The sequence below is a fragment of the Podospora pseudoanserina genome, chromosome 5 (genome assembly GCF_035222485.1).
Source record: "Podospora pseudoanserina strain CBS 124.78 chromosome 5, whole genome shotgun sequence".
NCBI classification, from domain to species: domain Eukaryota; kingdom Fungi; phylum Ascomycota; class Sordariomycetes; order Sordariales; family Podosporaceae; genus Podospora; species Podospora pseudoanserina.
In genome coordinates, this window is record NC_085924.1 from 668,478 (window position 1) to 689,143 (window position 20,666).

A 20,666-nucleotide genomic window follows, 5' to 3' on the forward strand; every position below is an offset into this window, starting at 1 on the left:
CGTCATATTTCCCGTTTATCACCAGCGTCTCAACCTCAATAACCCCCCCCGGCAGCTCGAGTGTTAAGTTGCGCTATTTCAAATACGAATTATCTGTTGCGTTGACCCAATGCCACTTGTTGTTGCAGAAGGCTTTTATGGTGGTCAGCAGCACCCAACGCCGGAAACGGCAGTTGATCAAGCCACTAGACGGAGTCCATCCATGCCCCGTTGCTGTTTAACTGGATACCTATCTTTAAAACACCCATGCGACATGTATAAATATGACCTTACAAAAGCTGTACTTATTGCAACTCGAGCTTTATCGTTATACCCATCTATACTTTTGAATCGCCAAGGTATCCTCGATGTTTTATCGAGTCAATCTGCGCTCGAGTACACCTCGATTCATCTCACCCGGAGATGTCTATTTATCTCCGACAGCTCGGACCACAGTGTATGTGTGTGTGAGAATAGAGGGGAAACCACTCATCATTTTCATCTCCTTTCCTTCCCCATTTTCACCCTTTCATCCATCATCACCACACCCCTCAAACCCACCCCCTCCCCCCTAATCCTCATCATGGGCGGCGCACCCCCCTCCCCCCTCGAATCCTCCCTCCGAAAACTCCTCACCCCCGAATTATTCTCCCACCTCGTCACCAACCGCCTCCCCTACCCCCCCCAATCCCCCATCAACTTCTCCCACTTCGCCAACACCATATTCCTCACCGACCCTTACTCCCCCTTAGTCTCCCCCCAGGCCTGGCCCGCCCTCCTCGCCCTATCCCAGCACCCCCTCTCCTCCATCCCCGACCTAGCAACCTTCCTCCCACCCCCCTCCTCCCCTTCCTATCCCACCCAAACCCTCGGCCTCCTCCTCCTCCTCGACCACATCCCCCGCCTTCTATTCCGCGGCATCGACCAGCGCTACACCTACTCCTTCTTCTCCCACCTCTCCCAATCCCTCGCCTTGTCCTGGCACTCCCTCCCCTCCCACCTCCGCCCCGACTCCCACGCCCGCTGGAAGCACGAGCAGAACGTCGCCCTGGACTACTGGATCGCTGTCCGGTTCTGGTTCGCTACACCATTCGTCCATTCCGAAAAGCCGGAACTGCAGGAAATCGCCATAACCCTCACAGAAGAAACCCGCGCGACTGTGGAGAAGGAAACCGGGTCGGCTGACCCTTACCGCCAGGAACGCGACGAGATACTAGGCGACTCGTACGCTTTTCCCAGGGTCTACAACGCCGGACCGCCGCGGGGGGATCAGGTGACGAGAGAGAGCTTCACGTGGTGGATGGGCATGTTGTTCGACGTCCACAAGCCGATCGTCGACCGGTTTGGGAGGTACCCCTATCTCAATGGGATAACCGGGCGGGACGCAAACGAAGGAGAAGAAAAGTGGTTGGAGGAGATCAACCACTTTGCCGAGGCGGACGAGGAGAGTGTTAGGCGGGTGAGGGAAGATGTCAAGGCGGGACGGTGGTCACCGTTGGGGACTGACACGCCTCGCTGAGATAAGACAACAAAACGAAATCGGTAGTAATAGTGGTGTTGTTGATCAGTCATTACAAAGCTAAAACAGGTATCACTGCAACAACCTCCTTTTTCCAATCCCTACCCTCCTCCATATTCCCAACACCACAACATGACCAAAGCGTATTATCACCAGGCCTCCCACTTCTGTCCCCCAACGGCAATCAACCGATTAAACAACTCATCCCTCAGCGGAATAGCCGTAATCTTGTACACCTCCCCCCTACTCGTCCTCAGCTCCAACCCATCGCTCACCTCCCTCTCCAAACTCCACCCCACCACCAACTTCGCCTTCCACCCATATCCGCCAAGCTTCTTCAACTCGACAATCTCCGACACGGGCACGCTCCACATGGCATGTAAATCCTCCTTCTCCTCCCCATCAGGCCCAATCTTTTCCTTTGTCTTCTTCGTTCCAAACGCCACGACCGGAATTGTTGCTGCCGTCGACAAATAAACATTGCCCTTCTTGCCGTCGTATCTCGCCTCGAACTCTACCGGTCCACTGATGGGCACCTTTTCGGCAGGGGGAACAACTCCTAGTCTGTCCTTGGCGTGATGGCTGATGCCCATCTTGCCCCTGATAGTATCAGCGCCCACGGCAGTCTTGACAGCAGTCTTTGCAGTGCCCCTGAAAAAGTTGAGGAACTTGTTGCTCTTCTTGTTTTGCTCCTTGTCCTGACCCTTCACCATGACACTGTGCCCGCCTTGGTTGCCGCCCTTGTCGTGCTTGATGCTGGGGTCGTAGTGGATCGCTTCCTGGAGTTCACCCGCGCTTGCGTTCATGGGAGCATCGGCACCGACAGCGGAAAGGTCATTGGAGGTAAGCTGGGCAGGTTTGTCGGGAGGTACTTCGTTGATACGGGGTGGTGGTGGGAGGGGTGCATGGTTCGCCTCCCCAATACGGAGGAGAGTGATGGTGAGCTGAGCATTGGTGGGAACGCCTTTGAGGAGAGTACTACAAGGTAAGATAGTCAGTGTACTGAGCCTTTCAAGGATGACAGAAATCAAGACATACTTTCGCAACTCCAGCAACTTCTTCCAGTCGGGGATAGTTCTGTTGAGCCAGTCCAGACCACGAGAGATGATAGGGTCACCGAAGAACCCGAACCCAATGCCAAAGGTGACACCCTTGACAAACATGTACGAAGTGACGACGAACGACAAGGCGAGAAGAGGCAGGATGAGCGCGACAAATCTCAGACGGTGAACATCGGTAGGAAACGGCGGCGTAGGAGACAACGCGCTACAGCACTCTGTTGGCATCAGTCCTCTCTCAACTTCACCAGCAACAAAACTCACTTTGCAAACCTCTCCCAGGTATCCACAAAATCCCCCAGCGCATGCATAATGGGCTGAAGCTTCGACCACATAGCTGTCTGCATCGGCACCTCCGTCTTGTCCCTCTTGGTCCCCGGCTTCGACCCAATAGCTTTGTGCATCTCGGTCGTGGACTGCTCTGCCGACTCCTGATCCCCCTGAGCATGTTGCCCGACAGCGCCGCTCACCGCCACCGTCGCGATCCCGCTCACAAAATTGCTAGCTTCCTGCTCGACCGCCTCACCCTTGTGGTTCTCAGGCGCGCCCGTAGCGCTGTCGTGGCTACCTAGCACACCAGCCTTGGGTTTCTGTATCCCGCCTGTTTTGCTGTCGACAAGCGACACTGGCGCAGGGGGGAAGAGATACTCTCTCGTCCACGGCACCGCGATCAGCGCCACGAGAACACTAATCAGCAGCGGTGTGAGGAAGTCAAACAGCCACGCAAGGAAATAAGCACTGCAAAACCCTGCTGTGCGCCGGGTTTCCTTCCAGGAACGGAGACGAGCAATGTGCTTAACTGCCGCCAGCATCCCTACGCCAACCGTCATATAGAGGCGCTCAAAGTTGCCGCGCATCTTGTCTGGCGAGAACTCCTCCTGTTCCGCAATGTTGAGATCGAGACCGCCGGGCGGGGGGTAGGGGGTGGCTTTGGTGTGGAAGATTTGCTGTCAGAGCGGTTGCGTTAGCTTGAGACCTGACATATGCGCAGAGACCATTTCTGACGTCGACATACCTTGTTGAACCGGCGCACGAGCATCCAGAGCTCTTCGTTGTCCATACCACCTACCAGAGGGGCTGGAATCTCTTGCTTGGGCTCGTTCCATCCTAGGTCGCGAACCTCTTCGTCGTGGTCGAGTTGGGCGATGCCTTGGGGGTGTTCGGTGGTGCCCTCGGTGGCCAAGGCGTGCGAGAGAGTTTGTTGGTTTCCCAGTTTGTCACTGGGCTCGGGCTTGTGAGGGCCTTCGACAGAGGTGGTAGGGTTGACGGCGGGGATGGGTAAGAAGTCGACGATTTCAGATCCTAGGCTGTTTTCATTTTCGTCCTTGGACGGCACGTCCGGTGCCGTTGGCTGGGATGAAGCCATGACCGTGTAGGTTAAGGTCTGTCCAGTCTAGGTAGGGGGTTGCAAAAGGGTAGTTGGTATGATAAGGTAGGATGGTGGCCGGGCCTGGGGCCAAGTGGACGACGAAAAGAGCTTTATTCTACGTAAGTTGAGAGCAGGCAGGTGGTGGATGGGGGGTCATAGACACAAACACTGTCGCCAGTGATTTTATTGATGCTCCTGGTGCTGGGCTGAAAGACGGCAATGACATCAATGGCTGCCAATCAACGGGCGGATAAAGATGGAGTCGGTGACGCAGGTGTGCCAGAGCCATGGTTCGAACCTGCTGGGGGAGCGTCGTTTGGGTGCCATTCCGTTTTGAGTGACGGCCCAATCTCAGATTCGAGAATCTCTTGGTCTTGCCAAACACGAACATGATCATCGATTTTTTTGTGGAATGGATGCTCCGGAATCGATGACGTTCTGTGGAACCTGGATGTGGTTGCGGGAGGCAGTTGCTCGCCAGCTGGCAGGACTTACACAGGTCTTGGCATGATACAACAACACCAAGCTACGCGAGAGCACATGTCATCAGTTACGCTTCATCAAGGAGATTGGAAGATCACTACATCCGCAACGAAACAAGATTTTATAGCACAAAGTCATTTGTCCCCTCTTAAACCCTCATCACTACATGTCGAGGAATCATCTTGCGATGATGGTGGTTTTCCTTCCGCCGTGAGGCTGGGTGGCCGGGGCCGATGGTCGTGGCGGGGTGTCAGAGGTCTCCATGGGATTTCCGAGGACTCGGGGGACTGTAAAGGAGGTTTCGTCGAGTCCAGGTGGCTTCCGGGGTGGCGCATTTTCACAGGGTGTTTTTCCATAGGTCACATGTGCATAGAGGCTTTCCATCCATGTTGCACCGACCTTTCGCAGAGACTTGGCCGGACAATATTACCCTCGTTTGTTGATCAAGTCGTGGTGACGCTCATGGACACGAGAACCACCGACCTCCATATTCACAGATGCCTGCTTTATGAGCTCCTCAAGGTCCATCCAGCTCTTGGAAGCATCGTACGGGAATGAAACTTTCTTCCTACTGCATCCTTGAACGAAATAGGTACGTCTGTCGTCAAGTCTTCAGATTCCTTTGGGAATGCTTTTGCCTTGCAGTTTGGACCCAAATGCAGATTCTGCGTGGCGGATCAGAAAGTCGGCATTCTTTCTCCGCTCGGCTTGACTAGATTCCCAATCCTTCTTCTCTGCTGCTAGCTTCTCCAGGACTGCAAGCCGCTCCAATAATGCATGGTCGGGGCCACCGGTGCTGCTCAGCGTTTTGGGTTTCTCGAGTGAAGAAGCAGGGGATTTGGCAGCCTCAAGCCTGCCTCCAAACTCAGTCTTCAGCTGCGAGGGCTTGGCCGAAGTTTTTGGGAACTCATTGACAGTCTGGTGATCCGAACGCATCGAACCCAGTTCTTCCCCTATGAGGTCGACGACTTCCAAATCCACACATGTAGATTCTGAGGTACATCCATCATTTTGATCGAGGGTCGGAGCGTGCGATGGGGTGGATGGAGGGAGAATAGAGCGATGTCCACTGCACAACAGTTAGCCAGTTATCCAAAATAATTCTGTCCAGGTATCAATATCCATACAGGTTCGCTGCGGAGAGCAGAAGATTCAGCGCAGCGAGACAGTTATGCAACTTCTCGCGTAGCTCTCTCAGTTCGTCTTTCCCGTACAACTCCCACCCAATTCTGCACCCACTATCTCGAATAGTTGGCGGCCCGTTACTGGACAAACTCTTTTTCAGGGATTCGGTTCGTTTGAGGAATTTCGAGATCGTGTCCAGTGACGAGGAGATGAGAAATGACGCCGCGCTGATTGTGTTTCGGGGCAGAAAAACCTGGTTTTGGCTGAGTTGGCTCACAGTGATGAAGGCCTGTTGGGTCAGGACAAGTTCCTTCATTGCAGCTTCATATTCGGAGGGAGTGTCTGCTGAAGTCTTCACGAGGATGTGCAGTTTCTGGGCCATCTCGGCGCCAGCGACAAAGTCACCCACGGAGTAACCAGATGACATCTCGTACCATGGGGCGTAAGAAGGATAGTAAAACTTGATATTGTTTTAGTACTCCGAGCTTGAAAAAGCAGCAAAAGGTTAGACAGACTGGTTGGAAGTTTGTTTGACACCTGACAGTGATGAGTAGGTAAATATGAACTCCTAGGGAGGCTGGATGGGCTGTTTTGCTTTATTGAATGGGATGGTATCTGATGGTCAAGGATAATGCTACACAGCCACGAGCGCCTTGTTGCAGACACTGCGTGTTTTCATGTCGAGGCCCGGCCAGTGGTGAAGGTACTGTGGCGGAGCTTGCATTCCGCCTCGTTCATGTTGTTGGTGGCACGCATAACCAAAGCACAAGAATTGCTGACCTATCATTTGAGGTGTAGACGTGGAACTCGGTCTTGTAAAGTGCGACGTTGCCAACAGCTGCTCGCCAGACTTCAGGACGTAACAGCGCAATCTCCCAGACTCTCCGTCGGCAAGTCAAAAACGCCCACTCAAGCAACAACAGCCATATGCGCCTCCAATCCACCAGGACTATCGATCCGAACCTTCACCCCCGGTGCGACAAAGAAAATCGACCCTTCCTCCAGTCTAAACGTCTTTCCGTCCGCTAGCATTGTTCCGTTGCCGTGTGTGATAATCATAACACCCGGCCCTCGGTGCGCCTCAATGTCTTCTCCCTCTCCCTGGAACAGGCTGAGCCTGAGCATGTCGAACTCGCTCATGGGTGGCTTGTAGATCTTGACCTTTCCTTGGTCCTGCGACGGCAGGATGACGCTGTCTTTTGATCTCGTGCTTGGCTTGAATGTGAGTGTGTCGGCAAACATGTCGATATTGTTGCGATCCGCCGGAGGACAGAAGCCAGCGTTGAGGACATTGTTGCTGCGAGCCATGCACTCGACAATATCACCACTCAAATAGGCGTGGATGCCGTCTGCCGGAATGTAAATCGCGTCACCCGCGTCCAACACGAGGAAGTTCATGCAGAGTAACGCAACCAGAGATCCGTTATCAGTAGCTCCATACTGGTCTTGGAGACGAGGCAGCAAATCGAGGATGTATGTCTGCTTGCCAAGCTCTTCCTTGGATGCCTTGGCCAAGGCTTCCTCAACGGACTTGACGGTCTTCTCATCGGCCTGGAGAAGGGACCGGGTGACTTCGCGGAGGGTTAACTCTGACCAGTCTTCGATGCCAGCAGGGACAAATTGGCGCAGGACCCCGAGGCGCTTGAAAAGTAACTGAACCTCCTCCAGCGGCTTCCACCCAGCAAAAACCTCGAACTTGGAAAGCGCCACTGCAATCTCGGGCTTGTGGTTCGGATCGGTGAAGTTCTCTGGATCTTCTTTGTGAAGCTTGGCGGCGAGCTCCTTGTTGGGGTGAATCTGAAGAGGTAAGGCTTTGGCGATGGAGAGAATTTTGGGCAGAAAAGGCAGCTGTCCACCTAGCTCCTCGATAACCTTCTTGCCGAGGAGTTCGTCCTTGTGCTTCTGGAGGACATCCTGGAGAAGCTCGCCTGTTTCCAGCACTCGAGCAGGAAAGTCTGGATAATCCCCGAACCAGAGCTCAGAGTAGAATTCGTCGTTCTTAATTTCAAAATTGGGGTCGGTCTTCTTGTGGAGCTGGACGGCAAGTGATTTCTCGCCCTGCTTGCCCCAGGGGTAGTTGTTGCAGCTTCCGATGAGCTGGAACACGCGGTCGGTTCGTGTCATGGTGGATAGGTAGATGGGGATGATCTGGGTGTTGTTGTATGCAGTTGGGTTGATTGTGGCCTACGAGATTGCTCTAGATCGGATGAACTGCAGCTGCAGCTGTTTTATGTGGCAATGTCAGGGATCTATGCTGTCACCGTAATGCTCTAGAATGATGTCGTCACTATCTTGGGTTTTTGTGGGGCCGTTGCGGAAGCCGCTGGCTCGGCACGGCATGGCGTTCTGGTGGGGCCGTGGCACCGAGTGGTCTTCGGAGAGACGGGAGACAGGCAGGAGACCGCCGGCAACTTCTCCCCACAATCATCTGTAGCCGCCCAGTCAACTGACCCATAGTCGACCACAGTATCTACCTGACCTACCTCAACCTCTGACCTCTTTTTTTGGTTTCCGATCAACATGACCGTGGAAAACTCCACGTTTGCAGCCACCAAGCACCTCAATGCTGCTCTTCAACAACTCCGTCAAATCGACACCGGGTGGCTCTGGATTGGATGCCCTATGCATCGACATGGCGGATCATCCGGAAATACTACGTCAGGTGACATATATGCACACTATCTGCAGTCTTGCCAACCGAGTTTTATCTTTGGTCGGGACGTGGAACTATGTCCACAGATGCTGTCATGGATCACTTTGCAACGCACGCACCGCAAGCCATATTGCTCAGATCTGAACTCAGTCAGCTATACATTCCTAACATTGGAATGGAGAGCTGAGGAGAGAGGTTGAAGAATATCTCACGTTCAGAGAATTGGCCACAAGCTCAGCAGAAACGCTTAGCTGCCCGGGCTCTAAGCTGGGCGCGTTTTGGTATGACTTCATTGGGGACTACATAAACTTACACGGGGCGATGGACAGGGGCCTACCATACATCGTGTCAAGGGAGTACTAGCACCGAATATGGATCATTCAGGAGGTGGTCCTTGCCCACCTCCCGATCATCATGGTCGGTGAACCGCATTACATGGCTACAGGCCCGAGAGATATTCTCTGCGGTGTATTGGGGCTTACACGTCATATTCTAAGGACACGCAGTTTGGATATACAGGCGGACTGCCATCGGTCGGTTGCTGACGTGTTTACGACTTTGACACGGATCTTGCTTCATAGCAGTCTTCACGCATCATGTTGGGGAAACCCCTTCGGGGACTATTCTTCTTCGGATCAATGCCCCCCTAATGAGCCCGATGGCTCACAAGGACTGCCTACATGGATCCCCGATTGGAGTGACATCGGAACCCAAGGTCTCACTCCGTTTCCCATTAACCAGGTTTATTCATTCAAGGCGAGTGGCTCAAAGCCCCCGTCCGTTGAGGTCTCGACTGGCGTTTGGGAAGATGACGGGGTTCTTTTTTTGAGCGGATGTGACGTGGATGAAATCGAAGCTGTCATGGAGTGTCCACCGTTCGAAGGATTTGACAATGAAATGGAATCGGTATCTTGTGCAGATGGCTGGGTTTATTGAGCTTGGATCTAGGTCCAGAGCTGAAGAGGAACAGATTTGGCGTACTGTTACATGTCACCATCGGGGTCATTATCCAGTAGACATGGAAGGACGAAGATTGCCACTGATTCAGGAAGATGGCCTCTCTCTCTGGCTGAGAATGATGCGGGGAAAGAAGATCAAGAATAAAAGCTTGACAAAAGCTGAGCAGGACGTGCTGGAACGGCTCAGATCAGGGTCGCCACACCCGAGGGCATCGACCAGCCGACAAATCGCATCCTTTGCCTTCCATGCGCGACAGAAGGATCGTTCTAGACACGCAAACCAAAGGCTGTTCAAGACCAGAAAAGGAATGTTGGGGCTTGGCCACGACGGTCTTCAGAAGGGTGATATTGTGACGATACTCTGGGGCGGTAGGACTCCCATCATTCTTCGCAGGCGTGACAGCGTTGGTGAGGGCTACTATTCTCGGGGAGATGCATACATCGATGGATTGATGTATGGCAACTTTCTCGATACTAATTCGTCAGAGAAGACATTTCGCATCTACTGATCAAAACCTGGTTACAACGTCTCGGGTAAATCATCCGGTACCAATCGCGCTTCCATCGGGAAGACACCTGGCTGTTCCAATGAGACTACACAACTGTAGTCGGCTAAATGCACACTCTACCGTGGGCGACAGCAACAATGCAAGCTGTCAACATGTCGACTTCTAGTATCGGGTCTTCGATTCATGACAGAAAGTTACAAGCACCATTTTACAACGTGAGCCTCCACAAGCATTCACTTTCACGATGGCTTGCCTTGCCCTGACAACTTTCCTCACGTCCGCTCTCACCCTCTCCCACTTTACCACAGGTACAAGAGCCACATCAGAACTGCCAGATGACGATGAGCTATGCGGCCGCGGTCTCCCAACCACTCCCTTCAACCGCACTGTCCTGACCACCATCGGACCCTACTCCTACGACCCAGCAGCCTGGAGCCCCTGGACACATAGGCCCTACTGCCTCGAGGCTAACGAAGAGCCATGGTGTGTCTACACCAACGCTGCCTCTCCCAAAGGCCACGGCATCAGCATCATCACTACCCCTGAGATTGCCGGAACTACTTTGAACATTCTTGAGCACCCCTTTGACCAGAAATTCTTCGCCCCCGAAAAGATCTACCTGCCAAGACCATACAAGGTTGTTGACATTCCTGGCAAAGGAAAGGGAGTGATTGCCACGCAAAAGATTGAGAAGGGGAAGGCTATTCTGGTGGATCATGCGTCGCTTGTTGCAGCGGTCGAGTACCCTGCTGATGTGATGAGGGAGGAAGTGCAGGACTTGTTAGAGACGGCGGTGCACCGGTTGGGAGAGCCAGAAAAGGTGCTGGGACTGTCGAAGAAGGGGAGGGGTGACGAGGCAACCGAGATTGAGGATTTGTTGTTGACGAACAGCTTTACGGTGTTGATTCAGGGGAAGGAGTTTATGGCTTTGTTTGCGGATCTGTCGGTGAGTGTGATGGTTTTGGAAGGATGGTGCCTCGAGATGCTAACATTGAACAGAGGTTTAACCACGATTGCAAGCCAAAGTGAGTGTGGAAGGGAGCCATAACTGGACCACCACTGACATATTGCAGTGCTTTCATCTACTTCTCCGAGACAACCCTGGCCATGACCGTCTGGGCCTCAAGAGACATTGAACCTGGGGAGGAAATCTCTATTACATGTAAGCCGCACTACCGTACCCTTGATTACCTCAATACACACTAACGTACCTATCTCACAGATTCCACCGCCGGTCTTCTGTCCAAAGAAAGACAACAAGCCCTCGAAAATATCTGGGGTTTCAAATGGTGAGCCCCCTCCTTTCCCCCTCCATCCTCACAACTCAACTGCTAACCTATCCCAGCTCATGCGCCCTCTGCACCTCGCCCCCCGAAGTTCTCAAAAAGTCTGATGACAACCGCGCCCAAATCCGCTCTTACCAAGCCTCCATTCCCAAGCTCGCCCAAGAAGAAAAGTTTGAAGAAGCGCTCCAGCAAGCGGAGCACATGTTCCAGCTCGTCGAGGAGGAGGGTCTCACCGATCAGATGTCTGACATGTATGAGTATCCAGCCAGGATGTACTACCACGTTGGCAACCTGGACAAGGCTTTGGAGTATACTCTTAAAGTGAAGAGGGAGATTGATGGGTTTGGGGTGCCGGGGAAGTTTGGGCAGGAGAAGCTGCAGGGGATGGAGGGGATCATCAGGCGGTTGGAGATGGAGATCAAGATCAAGAGGGAGAGAGAGGAGCAGTTTGGGAAACAGGCGAAGTTGAGGGGGAAGGCGAGGAGGGTTGTGATGGGGATGCCTTGATACCTCAGTGTAGGTTCATCTTGGTGGTAATGCCTTTTTTGGTTCTGCTCATATCTTCCCATACCTTACATGACGATCTGGTTTTGATACCGTTCTTGACTCGCAGTCGTATCCAAAAAGAGGCAACGGCATTCATGCTGAAAGATTGCAACTTACCACTCTAGCGACCCTATAAGTCGATGTTAAATGGTCGTATATATGCTGTGTCACCATGGTAATCATTGCCGTATCATCCTAGATATGGACCGTCTGCATCCCGACAACCCACAATGGTGCATGGGTTTGTCGCCATCACCAACTTCCCCGCGATCAAGTCTCAAGACTGATTTTCACAACAGTACAACAGTATCCATGAGTAAACTTTAGTGTTAATCCCTTTTCCGACTTGACCCCAGTTCTCACATCAAAGTAGCATTCTCGCAACGCTGATCCGATCGGAAGACATATTTCCACCACTCAGGGGCGATTTCAGGGGTGGCCTTGGCGCGATCTCTTGGCCAAGACGGATAAAATCACCACCACCATGTCTGGAAGGAGGTCTCACGCCGCAAGCCATCGTGTTTTTCTAGGCAGGGTTCCCCGCTGGGATGGTAACCCATTGAGCTTATTCACCGTCATGTCACGTCATGACAACACTGGCCCTCTACTATAAGAGCTTAAGCAATCACCGCAATTTACACAGGGCTGGTCGCTCACGACTAGTTTGAGACATCACCCACAAAATGCGGTTCAACCTTCTCTTACTGTTTGCTCCCTTATCAAGGGCTCTTCCCCTCCTCCCCACCTCCCTCTTCGGCCTCGCCTCCTGGGACGTGGAAGGCTTCGCGAGAGATAACCCCCTCGGCCCTACCACCGGCGGCAAAGGCGGTCCCACCGTCACCGTGTCCACCGTCGCAGACTTCAAAGCAGCAGTCACCGGTGATGAACCAAAGATTGTCCTCGTCAGTGGAGAACTAAACTTCCCTTCGAGGCCCAAAATCGGATCCAACAAGTCAGTGATCGGGGTGGGCAAGACAGCGCAGATAACCGGGTCAGGGTTGGATATCGTCAACGCGACGAATGTGATCATCCAGAATCTGAAGATTAGTTTTATTCTGGATAACGACTGCATCACGATAAGAAACTCGACGAGGGTGTGGGTGGACCACAACGAGTTTACGAGCGATATCTCCAAGGGGCCAGATGAATACGTGGGTGGCTTTCCTGTTCCCTTTCCCTGAGCCCAACTTGCTGATGCTCCGTAGGACGGCCAGGTCGACATCATCCGCGGCTCCGACTGGATCACCGTCTCGTGGAACTACTTCCACGATCACTGGAAGTCCTCCCTCGTCGGCAACGACGCCAACTTCCGTGACATTGACTTTGGCCACCTGCACATCACCTACCACCACAACCACTGGCGCAACGAGGGGACTCGCGGTCCGGCCGGACGGTTTGGTCATCAGCACGTCTACAACAACTTGTATGAGGACTTTTTGTACCAGGCTATCCACTCGAGGTCGGACAACCAGGTGCTGGTGGAGGGGAATGTCTTTAGGGGTAAGACGAGGGAGGCGTTGAGTACGTATGGGTTGGTGATACCGGAGGATTCGCCGAACACGTGTGTTTGTGGGGATGAGGAGCTGGATGGATTTGCGAATTTGGGGGCCAGTAAGTGTTTCCGTCTTGTTGTGGGGTGGGAATATGGTTGCTGACAGGAGTTGTGTTTAGGAAACGACTGGGGCGGGGCGACGGTCAACATCACGCAGGTGGGAGACTTTGTGAAGGCGCCGTACAAGTACAAGTTGACGCCGCTGCTGTTGGTGTCTCCGTTGGTGAAGTTTGGCGCGGGAGTAGGGAAGATCTGAGTGAAGTCGCAGTAATATCAAGTCATTTGAGGATACAATGAGGAAGAAAAGCTGATATTTCGTCTCGCCTGTGCTTGGCCGCCACTCCAGTCCGATGTAACCGCCTCCCGGCAGGAGACAAACGGAATACCAAGCATGTTGTGATTTGCTCATTGGGACCATTCATGGTCATGAAAATTCAAAACATGCAGCCTCCCCCACCTATTAGGAGCTGGGGTTGTTGTTGATGAAAAGCATGAAGAGCAAGGCAATGAATAGCAAGTTGGACCCGAGTTCTCGGCCTTTACATGAGCTAACATTTGCCTGTAATCGAGACGAGGCGGTAGGAAAACAGAGAGAATACAAGCCTGGTATGACTGCTCATCTGCAGTGTCGAAGGACATTTGCCAACCAAGCCAGCCGGTAGGGTGAGGCCTACAGCGTGCCCCACCACAACAAACAGATGAAAAGACGTGACTGGCTCTCTCTTCCCAACCAACGCCAGACTTGATTGCGGGTGGTCGCATCGCCTTATATTAACCCCCAACTGACAGAACAACTGCTCAAGCTCAAAGAGTCGACAATTTTCTCTGAAACCTGTTTCCTTTGCTCCTCTTGTCTACCTGCAGAGATCATTGTTCCAGTACGTCCTGTCACCAATACCACACTGTCTCAGACACCCAGCCAACCACCAGCTTCTTCATACAGTCACCTCCCTCCACATCTCTTCCATCTCCACGACCTTCCCGATACACACAGAATTATAGATACGACAATTACCATGCTATCCTCCTCCTCCGAATCGACATCCAGAAAGCCGCTTGACGGTAGTTGGAGGAACAGACGAGACATGTCTGAAGGGTCCAGTTGGCGAGGTGGGAATACTGCGAGTAGGGGGAGCTGGCGAGGAGGCAGAGCCCAATACCAACGCGGGGGCTGGGTAGGAGGAAGCTCCGGAGCTGCCACAAGTTGGAGAGGGGGGCGGTCCAATAGGCATGGCGAACCGTCACATTCTCGCCTTGTCTGCGAGTTTTTCCAACGCGGCCGGTGCGCGTATGGGGAGAGCTGCAAGTTTGAGCACCCTTCCAGGACACCAACAGATGGGGTGACCACTGCCCTTTCCTTCAGCAGCCTAGCTCCAAGCCAGTTGGAGAGTACGGCCCGAGACCACTACTTGACCTTCAAGCGACAGGTCAAACGAACGTCAGGGAACTTTGTGGAAACTTGGGCACTTGCCGCTTCGGTACTCGATGGTCCTCTTCGTGAACGACATCAAGCAATTGCCCGTGATCTTGTGGATGATGATCTCGGCGGACCAGGCTTCATCTTACACACGATAGAGGCTTGCATGGATCGGCATGATCAAATCCCTCAGCTTCCTTTGGCCGAGGCGTTTCTCAAGACTATCACGCACAAATCACTAGTGACGCCACTTTCCATCGAGTCGTATGTCAGCACCATCTATCGAATTCTCGGGGGGTTCAGCGGAGAACGGGGTCTTGCTTGCTTCAGGAGCATTTTGACGATTGTTTCGCCCAAGGAAAGCAACTACACCGCGATCCTAGCTTTGATCGCCACTGGACTTCGCGAGCTTCTCTCAAGAGAGATGCGAATCCTCTTGAACGATAAACTCTCTTCTGTGCTCGAGATGTTGGGCGACTCCATCGATGTCATAAAGGACACTTCGACTTCCGTTGAACTCCAAGTCGCCAAGGTCCAAGTCAAGTCCATCATGAGAATGGAACAAGTCGTCCGCCTACGTCATTCGGACCCATCCGTGGATCCTGGGACAGAGACACGGGCTGTTGACCCGACTCGTTCGACCTTCCCTAAGTCGATCACGATCCCCGGAGGCAATCATGACAATGACTGTCCCGACATTACAAGGATCCAGATATTTCCCACTCTTGAGGAGATTCAAAGCGACCATGTGGAATTTCTACCCAGCACCGACTTTTCCGAGCCCCATTTCTACGACGATCCTGTCCAACGCCACATCGATACTGCATTCCGTCTCCTCCGACATGACATTTTCGGCCCAATGAAGGAGGCCCTGCGGCCTTTGACACAGGGTCTCCATTCTAAAGACGCCGAAGCTGCGTTCTCCGCAATCAGCTCCAGTCTCAGGGCGCATTTGTATTCAGGAGCCACAGTCGAGCAACTTTTCATTCGCCCAGGATCCGGGCTTGAGGCCGTCTTGTCCTTTTCTCCGCTACCACAGCTTCACTCTCGGAGCAAAGCAGAATGCCGTCGATGGTGGAAGGACTCGTCCCGCCTTCAACCTGGAGGTCTTGTCTGCTTGGTTACTTCTGACGACCCTCACGACCCTTGCATGTTTATGTTTGTGGTTACGGAGAAACGTGTGAATGATGTCAAAGATGAAGAATCGGAATTGCAGAGCTCACTTGTCTCGCAGAGGCGAAATCCCTCAGTATCAGTCAAACTGGTGTCTCGAGATGAACGTACCCTTTCACTTCTCAGCCAGGCTTTCATCACGAAAAGAACTGGTGCGGTTGTCGACTTTCCTGGGATCATTCCTGAGACCTTTGTGCCGATTCTCAAAAACTTGCAACATATGATGAAAGATGGCCACATGCCTTTCTCACAGTGGGTCTTGCCATCGTCCAAGCTTAACATAGCCAAGCGACAAGAAACTATGGATGTCCCTCCCCCTCTGTACGCCAGAAAGCCATGGTTCTCGTTTGATTTGAGCCCAATCATCCCCAGAGCAGTGGACCGCCTTGCGTTCAACCCGGCCTGCCCCGATGACATCAACCTCCAGCGTCTTGAGGCGATAACTGGGCTCGATGAGGGACAGTGCCAAGCACTCATCCATGCTCTCAGTCGAGAATACGCTCTCATACAAGGTCCACCGGGAACAGGAAAGTCTTATGTTGGAGTGCAGCTGCTGAGAGTTCTGTTGGAACACAAGTGGTCTGCCGCGTTAGGGCCGATAATTGTCATGTGGGTACACCCATCTATGCACACGAAAGTACAGGATACTAACATGGATTCTCAGATGTTATACAAACCATGCATTGGACCAGTTTCTGAAGCATCTCCTGCATGTCGGAATTGAGAGCATCATTCGCATCGGTGGCCAGTGTCGCACTGAAGAGCTTGCCGGCAAGAACCTCCGAGTTGTGAGCAGACACGAGCCTAAAACGTCCGGTGAAAGCTATCACCTGGGCTCGAGCTTTGGGTTAATCAAGGAAGAGCTAGACTGTGCCGAAAACTACCTTCACAGAATCAGGATGGCTAGAAGAAGGCGTGTTGACCGGAAAGGCATTTCGACGTATTTGGCAGAATATCACCCCAGCATTGCTGCTCAGCTTCAAGGAGAGGATGCCGAAGGATTCACACTGGCTGGCAACGACCAGATTGATGTCTGGCTGGGGAGAGAGGACAATCCATGGATTCGGCGCCAGCATGGGGATGAAGAGCTCGATATTGTGTCACTGGAACAACACGCCGAACACAATGTTTGGTCCCTTGGGAAACAAGAGCGCTGGGCTCTGGCAGAGAGTTGGCTTTCAAGAATCGTCAATGCCGCCAATGACCATCTGTTTTATCATCTTGACGCGGTGAAGGACGCCGAGGAGGCTATCAACAGCGTTCACGCGGATGTGAACAGTCGAATACTGGAGGAGGCCGATGTGATCGGCATCACGACAACAGGGCTAGCCAAGAACATCGCCATGCTGCGCGGTATTGGCGCTAAAGTGGTTATCTGCGAAGAGGCAGCCGAGGTTATGGAACCTCACCTCATTTCCGCCATGATGCCTGGGATTGAGCACCTCATTCAGATTGGCGACCATCGACAGTTGCGGCCGCAGATCAACAATTACGGTTTCAGTGTGGAAACTTCAAGAGGCAAAAAATTTCAGCTTGATCGCAGCCAGTTTGAACGTCGGGCCGAGGGGGAGCCGGGCCTGGCTCCCCTTCCCGTCGCACAACTGAATGTGCAGCGAAGAATGAGGCCTGAGATTTCGTCACTGATCCGAACAGTGTATCCAGATTTGAAGGACCATGACTGTGTTCAGAACTTCCCAGGGGTAACAGGGATGCGAGAGCATTTGTTTTGGCTCGATCACCAACATCCTGAAGATGGCAGATACGATGGCGCGAAGGTGAAATCACACAGCAACTCTTGGGAAGTCTCCATGTCAACAGCCTTGGTCCGTCACCTCGTACGACAGGGAGAATACAAAAGCACAGACATTGCACTCTTGACGCCCTACACTGGCCAGCTCCAGAAGCTTAGGGCTGCATTGAGCGGCGATTTCGAGGTCTTCCTCAGCGATCGTGACCTCGAAAAGTTGGCAGACGATGGCTTTGGACATGCTGATGGAGTCGAGTCCGACTCGGTCGACTCAGTCGATGACGCCCCGAGAGTTGAGCACAAACGAGGCAGGATGTTGCAGAAGACAGCGTTGGTTAATACTATCCGGCTTGCCACAGTGGACAACTTCCAGGGAGAAGAGGCTAAGGTGATCATTGTGTCACTGGTTCGCAGCAACAGCAACAACGAAATTGGCTTCCTCCGAACAGAGAATCGTGTCAACGTACTCCTCAGTCGAGCCCAACATGGGATGTATCTTATCGGCAATGCGAAAACCTACCGAGGGGTCAACATTTGGGACGACGTCTACCAACAGCTTGCAGAGAGGGGTGCGGTAGGGGATTCGATTGCGCTTTGTTGTCCTCGGCATCCTGATATCCCAATCGTGTGCTCCAATCCTGACGACTTTCTTAGACGCAGCCCGGAAGGGGGCTGCACTCTTCGATGCGATCAGCGTCTTGACCCATGCGGCCATCGTTGTCCGGCAATGTGCCATTCACAGGCACTCCACGACGTCTTCAGCTGCTCACAGCCATGTCCCCGTATCCGAACAACATGTCAACACGCCTGCCCGAAGCTCTGTGGCGAGGACTGCGGTCCTTGTCGTGTCACGGTCACGGACGTTGAACTTCCCTGTGGCCACATCGCTGATGAGGTGGAATGTTGTCAGACACCTCATCCGGAAACGATCAGATGTTTGCACCCTGTGACGAAGATCGTCCCTGATTGTCAGCACAAGGTTAAGGTACCATGCGAGACGGATGTGTCTCAGTACTATCACTGCCCAACACCTTGCGAGGCGACATTGGCTTGTGGGGATAGATGTGCTGGTAAGTGTGGCACGTGTCAGCACTCCCATAAAGAATGTCAGAGGATCTGTAGGCTTCCATCGTCAACCTGCAATCATCTCTGCGACAAAAAGTGTCATACCGGAGAGCTGTGTGGAAGCTGCCGTCAGTCATGCCAAGTAAGTCACACTTCCTAGCTTATTCAGTCCCCGTGACAGATAAATCTGACTTGCTTAGGTACGATGCCCCCATTCTTCTTGTCCCCAGCCTTGTCACAAGCCCTGTGCCCCTTGCATCGAAAAATGCGGCTGGGCTTGCGAGCACATGGGACAATGCTCGCTACCATGTGCTGCACCATGCGACCGTCTGCCATGCGACAAGCGATGCTCAAGAAAGCTCAAGTGCGGGCATCAGTGTCCTAGCTTCTGCGGAGAAGAGTGCCCAGAGGATCTGTGTCAGCTGTGCTGTCAAGACGAACGGAGGCAACGTCGTGTTGATGTTCTCGAGTGGAAGTTGTATCGCGAAGTTGATCTTGACGACAGTCCAATCATTGTTCTCAGTTGTGGTCACTTCTTTACAGGCGAGACGCTGGACGGCTCGCTAGGAATGACCCAAGTATACACCACCAATTCGAACGGTGAATACAACGGACTTCGAGATATCACAGGCACCTTGTTCACATCTGGAGTGCCTTCATGCCCGGATTGCCGAATCCCCATCCGTCAATTCGCCACAAGACGTTACAATCGGGTGGTGAACAAGGCAGTGATGGATGAAACGATCAAGCGATTCTTCGTGGATGGTCGTCGACACCTCCAAGAACTCCAGCAAAGACTGGCTGCAGCAACAGCCAAGGATTCCTTGGACAACATCCCGGAGTGGAATGATACAGTCCCTGGGTCCGGTACTTCTTCGGTCCTTCGCGACAGGCACCTTGAGCTACACCGCATCAACTTGGCACTGCAAAAGGCAAAGCAACAGATGGACACGGAACATCAACCGGCCAAAAAGCTGTTTGACGCCATCGTCAGCTCTCGACGTCGCCGGCTGAAGACATTGTCCATGGAACAGAGATTGCCTGAGCTCAGCTTGACTGGACCGCCTCCGGCGTACAACTCCCAAGTTCTCCTTGAGGCTGAGGCACTCCACTTGCAAGTTCGGGCGGCAATCCTCCAAGACAAGATGAGGATCGCGGCCAAGGTTCCTGAATTGCAAGAAGGTCTCAAGGGTGCTGATCGCCCTGGGACTGATGTGCCAGAACTTATGAAGGATTGTATGGAGGGCATCAAGAAGTCGAGGGAGGGGAAGCTTCCGCGGCTTGTGATCTCCCTCAGCCAGCTTTACGCACAAACCAGCCAGCTGGCTGGTCGATATTCTGCGCAGTACAGAGCTCGTACTGTGGAGTGGAGGGATTACGGTGCTACTGCTGGAGAACTGCTGATCGAGGCGCTGCAGCTTTGTGGGACGTTTGAGGATGGCGAGAGTTTTAGGGAGGATGTTCAAGAGGCGCTGAAGGATTTGAAGTCAACGAGATACGAGAAGGTCAGCAGGGAGGAGGTCAAGGCTATCAAGTTGGCTATGGTGAGTGGGTTTGGGGGGATGAGTACGAATTCGGGACACTGGTATAATTGTCAGAACGGGCATCCGGTACGTTTTGACTTGTCCCGAACTTTGAACAACAGTGACTGACGAGACCTTTCAACAGTTTGCCATTGGTGAATGCGGGATGCCCATGGAGGTGGCCCGCTGTCCGGAGTGTGGAGCTAGGATTGGGGGCTTGGATCACGAGCTGGTGGATGGGGTGTCGCGGGCGGAGGGGATGGAGTGAAATGTGGAATAAGATGTCGATGTCATGTTGATTTGTGTATGATGTGGGTTTTCTTTTTCCGTCTTGTTGTTTTGTTTGTCTTTGCTTTTGGTTCCAGCTTGACACATGTTGAGATTCTTCTAGATAGCTATCTTGTCAGATCAATGTCACCCCTGAATACCCCTGATCACCCTAACAGCAATCACCAATCTTGCCAAGGTCTCTTCCGTTGCACAACCTCATCGTTCTGATTCATCCTGCAGCCCACCAGCTGAAAAGTCTCAACGGTTGCTTTGCATGGGGGCTATGAATAGCCACCGTTACATTGATACTGCGGCCTTGATGAAGCCAGGGGTCCAAGGCTACTTCATGAGAGGATGATAAGCATTTCATTTCCGGGGATGTGACCACACGAAAGCTTGTTCCCGTATTTCCCAACCTCGTGTCCGCGTTTCC

At 52.9% G+C, this 20,666-nt stretch overlaps 8 protein-coding genes across 8 annotated transcripts; 4 read left to right on the forward strand and 4 right to left on the reverse strand.

The window, feature by feature from the left end:
- Positions 1-562: 562 nt before the first annotated feature.
- QC764_0074420 (uncharacterized protein) lies at positions 563-1,498 on the forward strand (the record flags this gene model as incomplete). The annotated part of the gene is made up of 1 exon (XM_062940686.1): positions 563-1,498. One exon carries the CDS (start codon positions 563-565, stop codon positions 1,496-1,498), a length of 936 nt encoding a protein of 311 aa, XP_062798565.1.
- Positions 718-1,078, reverse strand: QC764_0074430 (uncharacterized protein; the record flags this gene model as incomplete). Its single annotated transcript, XM_062940687.1, has 2 exons — positions 718-819; positions 980-1,078. The coding sequence occupies 2 exons, from the start codon at positions 1,076-1,078 to the stop codon at positions 718-720; spliced, it is 201 nt and encodes a 66-aa protein (XP_062798566.1).
- Positions 1,499-1,647: 149 nt separating the features above from the next.
- QC764_501400 (uncharacterized protein) lies at positions 1,648-4,331 on the reverse strand (the record flags this gene model as incomplete). Its single annotated transcript, XM_062947399.1, has 4 exons — positions 3,572-4,331; positions 2,821-3,503; positions 2,537-2,764; positions 1,648-2,476 (listed from the first exon to the last, which is right to left on the reverse strand). The coding sequence occupies exons 1-4, from the start codon at positions 3,920-3,922 to the stop codon at positions 1,648-1,650; spliced, it is 2,091 nt and encodes a 696-aa protein (XP_062798567.1). The 5' UTR covers positions 3,923-4,331.
- A 259-nt stretch (positions 4,332-4,590) lies between these two features.
- On the reverse strand, positions 4,591-5,960 carry QC764_501395 (uncharacterized protein; the record flags this gene model as incomplete). Its single annotated transcript, XM_062947398.1, has 2 exons — positions 4,591-5,477; positions 5,536-5,960. The coding sequence occupies 2 exons, from the start codon at positions 5,958-5,960 to the stop codon at positions 5,021-5,023; spliced, it is 882 nt and encodes a 293-aa protein (XP_062798568.1). The 3' UTR covers positions 4,591-5,020.
- A 482-nt stretch (positions 5,961-6,442) lies between these two features.
- On the reverse strand, positions 6,443-7,657 carry QC764_501390 (uncharacterized protein; the record flags this gene model as incomplete). The annotated part of the gene is made up of 1 exon (XM_062947397.1): positions 6,443-7,657. One exon carries the CDS (start codon positions 7,655-7,657, stop codon positions 6,443-6,445), a length of 1,215 nt encoding a protein of 404 aa, XP_062798569.1.
- Positions 7,658-9,754: 2,097 nt separating this feature from the next.
- QC764_501380 (uncharacterized protein) lies at positions 9,755-11,665 on the forward strand. The gene is made up of 5 exons (XM_062947396.1): positions 9,755-10,600; positions 10,654-10,679; positions 10,728-10,816; positions 10,877-10,943; positions 11,000-11,665. Exons 1-5 carry the CDS (start codon positions 9,899-9,901, stop codon positions 11,445-11,447), a joined length of 1,332 nt encoding a protein of 443 aa, XP_062798570.1. The 5' UTR covers positions 9,755-9,898; the 3' UTR covers positions 11,448-11,665.
- Positions 11,666-11,739: 74 nt separating this feature from the next.
- On the forward strand, positions 11,740-13,294 carry QC764_501370 (uncharacterized protein; the record flags this gene model as incomplete). The annotated part of the gene is made up of 3 exons (XM_062947395.1): positions 11,740-12,637; positions 12,692-13,097; positions 13,158-13,294. The coding sequence occupies exons 1-3, from the start codon at positions 12,170-12,172 to the stop codon at positions 13,292-13,294; spliced, it is 1,011 nt and encodes a 336-aa protein (XP_062798571.1). The 5' UTR covers positions 11,740-12,169.
- Positions 13,295-14,054: 760 nt separating this feature from the next.
- QC764_501320 (uncharacterized protein) lies at positions 14,055-20,404 on the forward strand (the record flags this gene model as incomplete). Its single annotated transcript, XM_062947394.1, has 4 exons — positions 14,055-16,237; positions 16,293-18,582; positions 18,671-20,050; positions 20,109-20,404. 4 exons carry the CDS (start codon positions 14,055-14,057, stop codon positions 20,229-20,231), a joined length of 5,976 nt encoding a protein of 1,991 aa, XP_062798572.1. The 3' UTR covers positions 20,232-20,404.
- Positions 20,405-20,666: the final 262 nt, after the last annotated feature.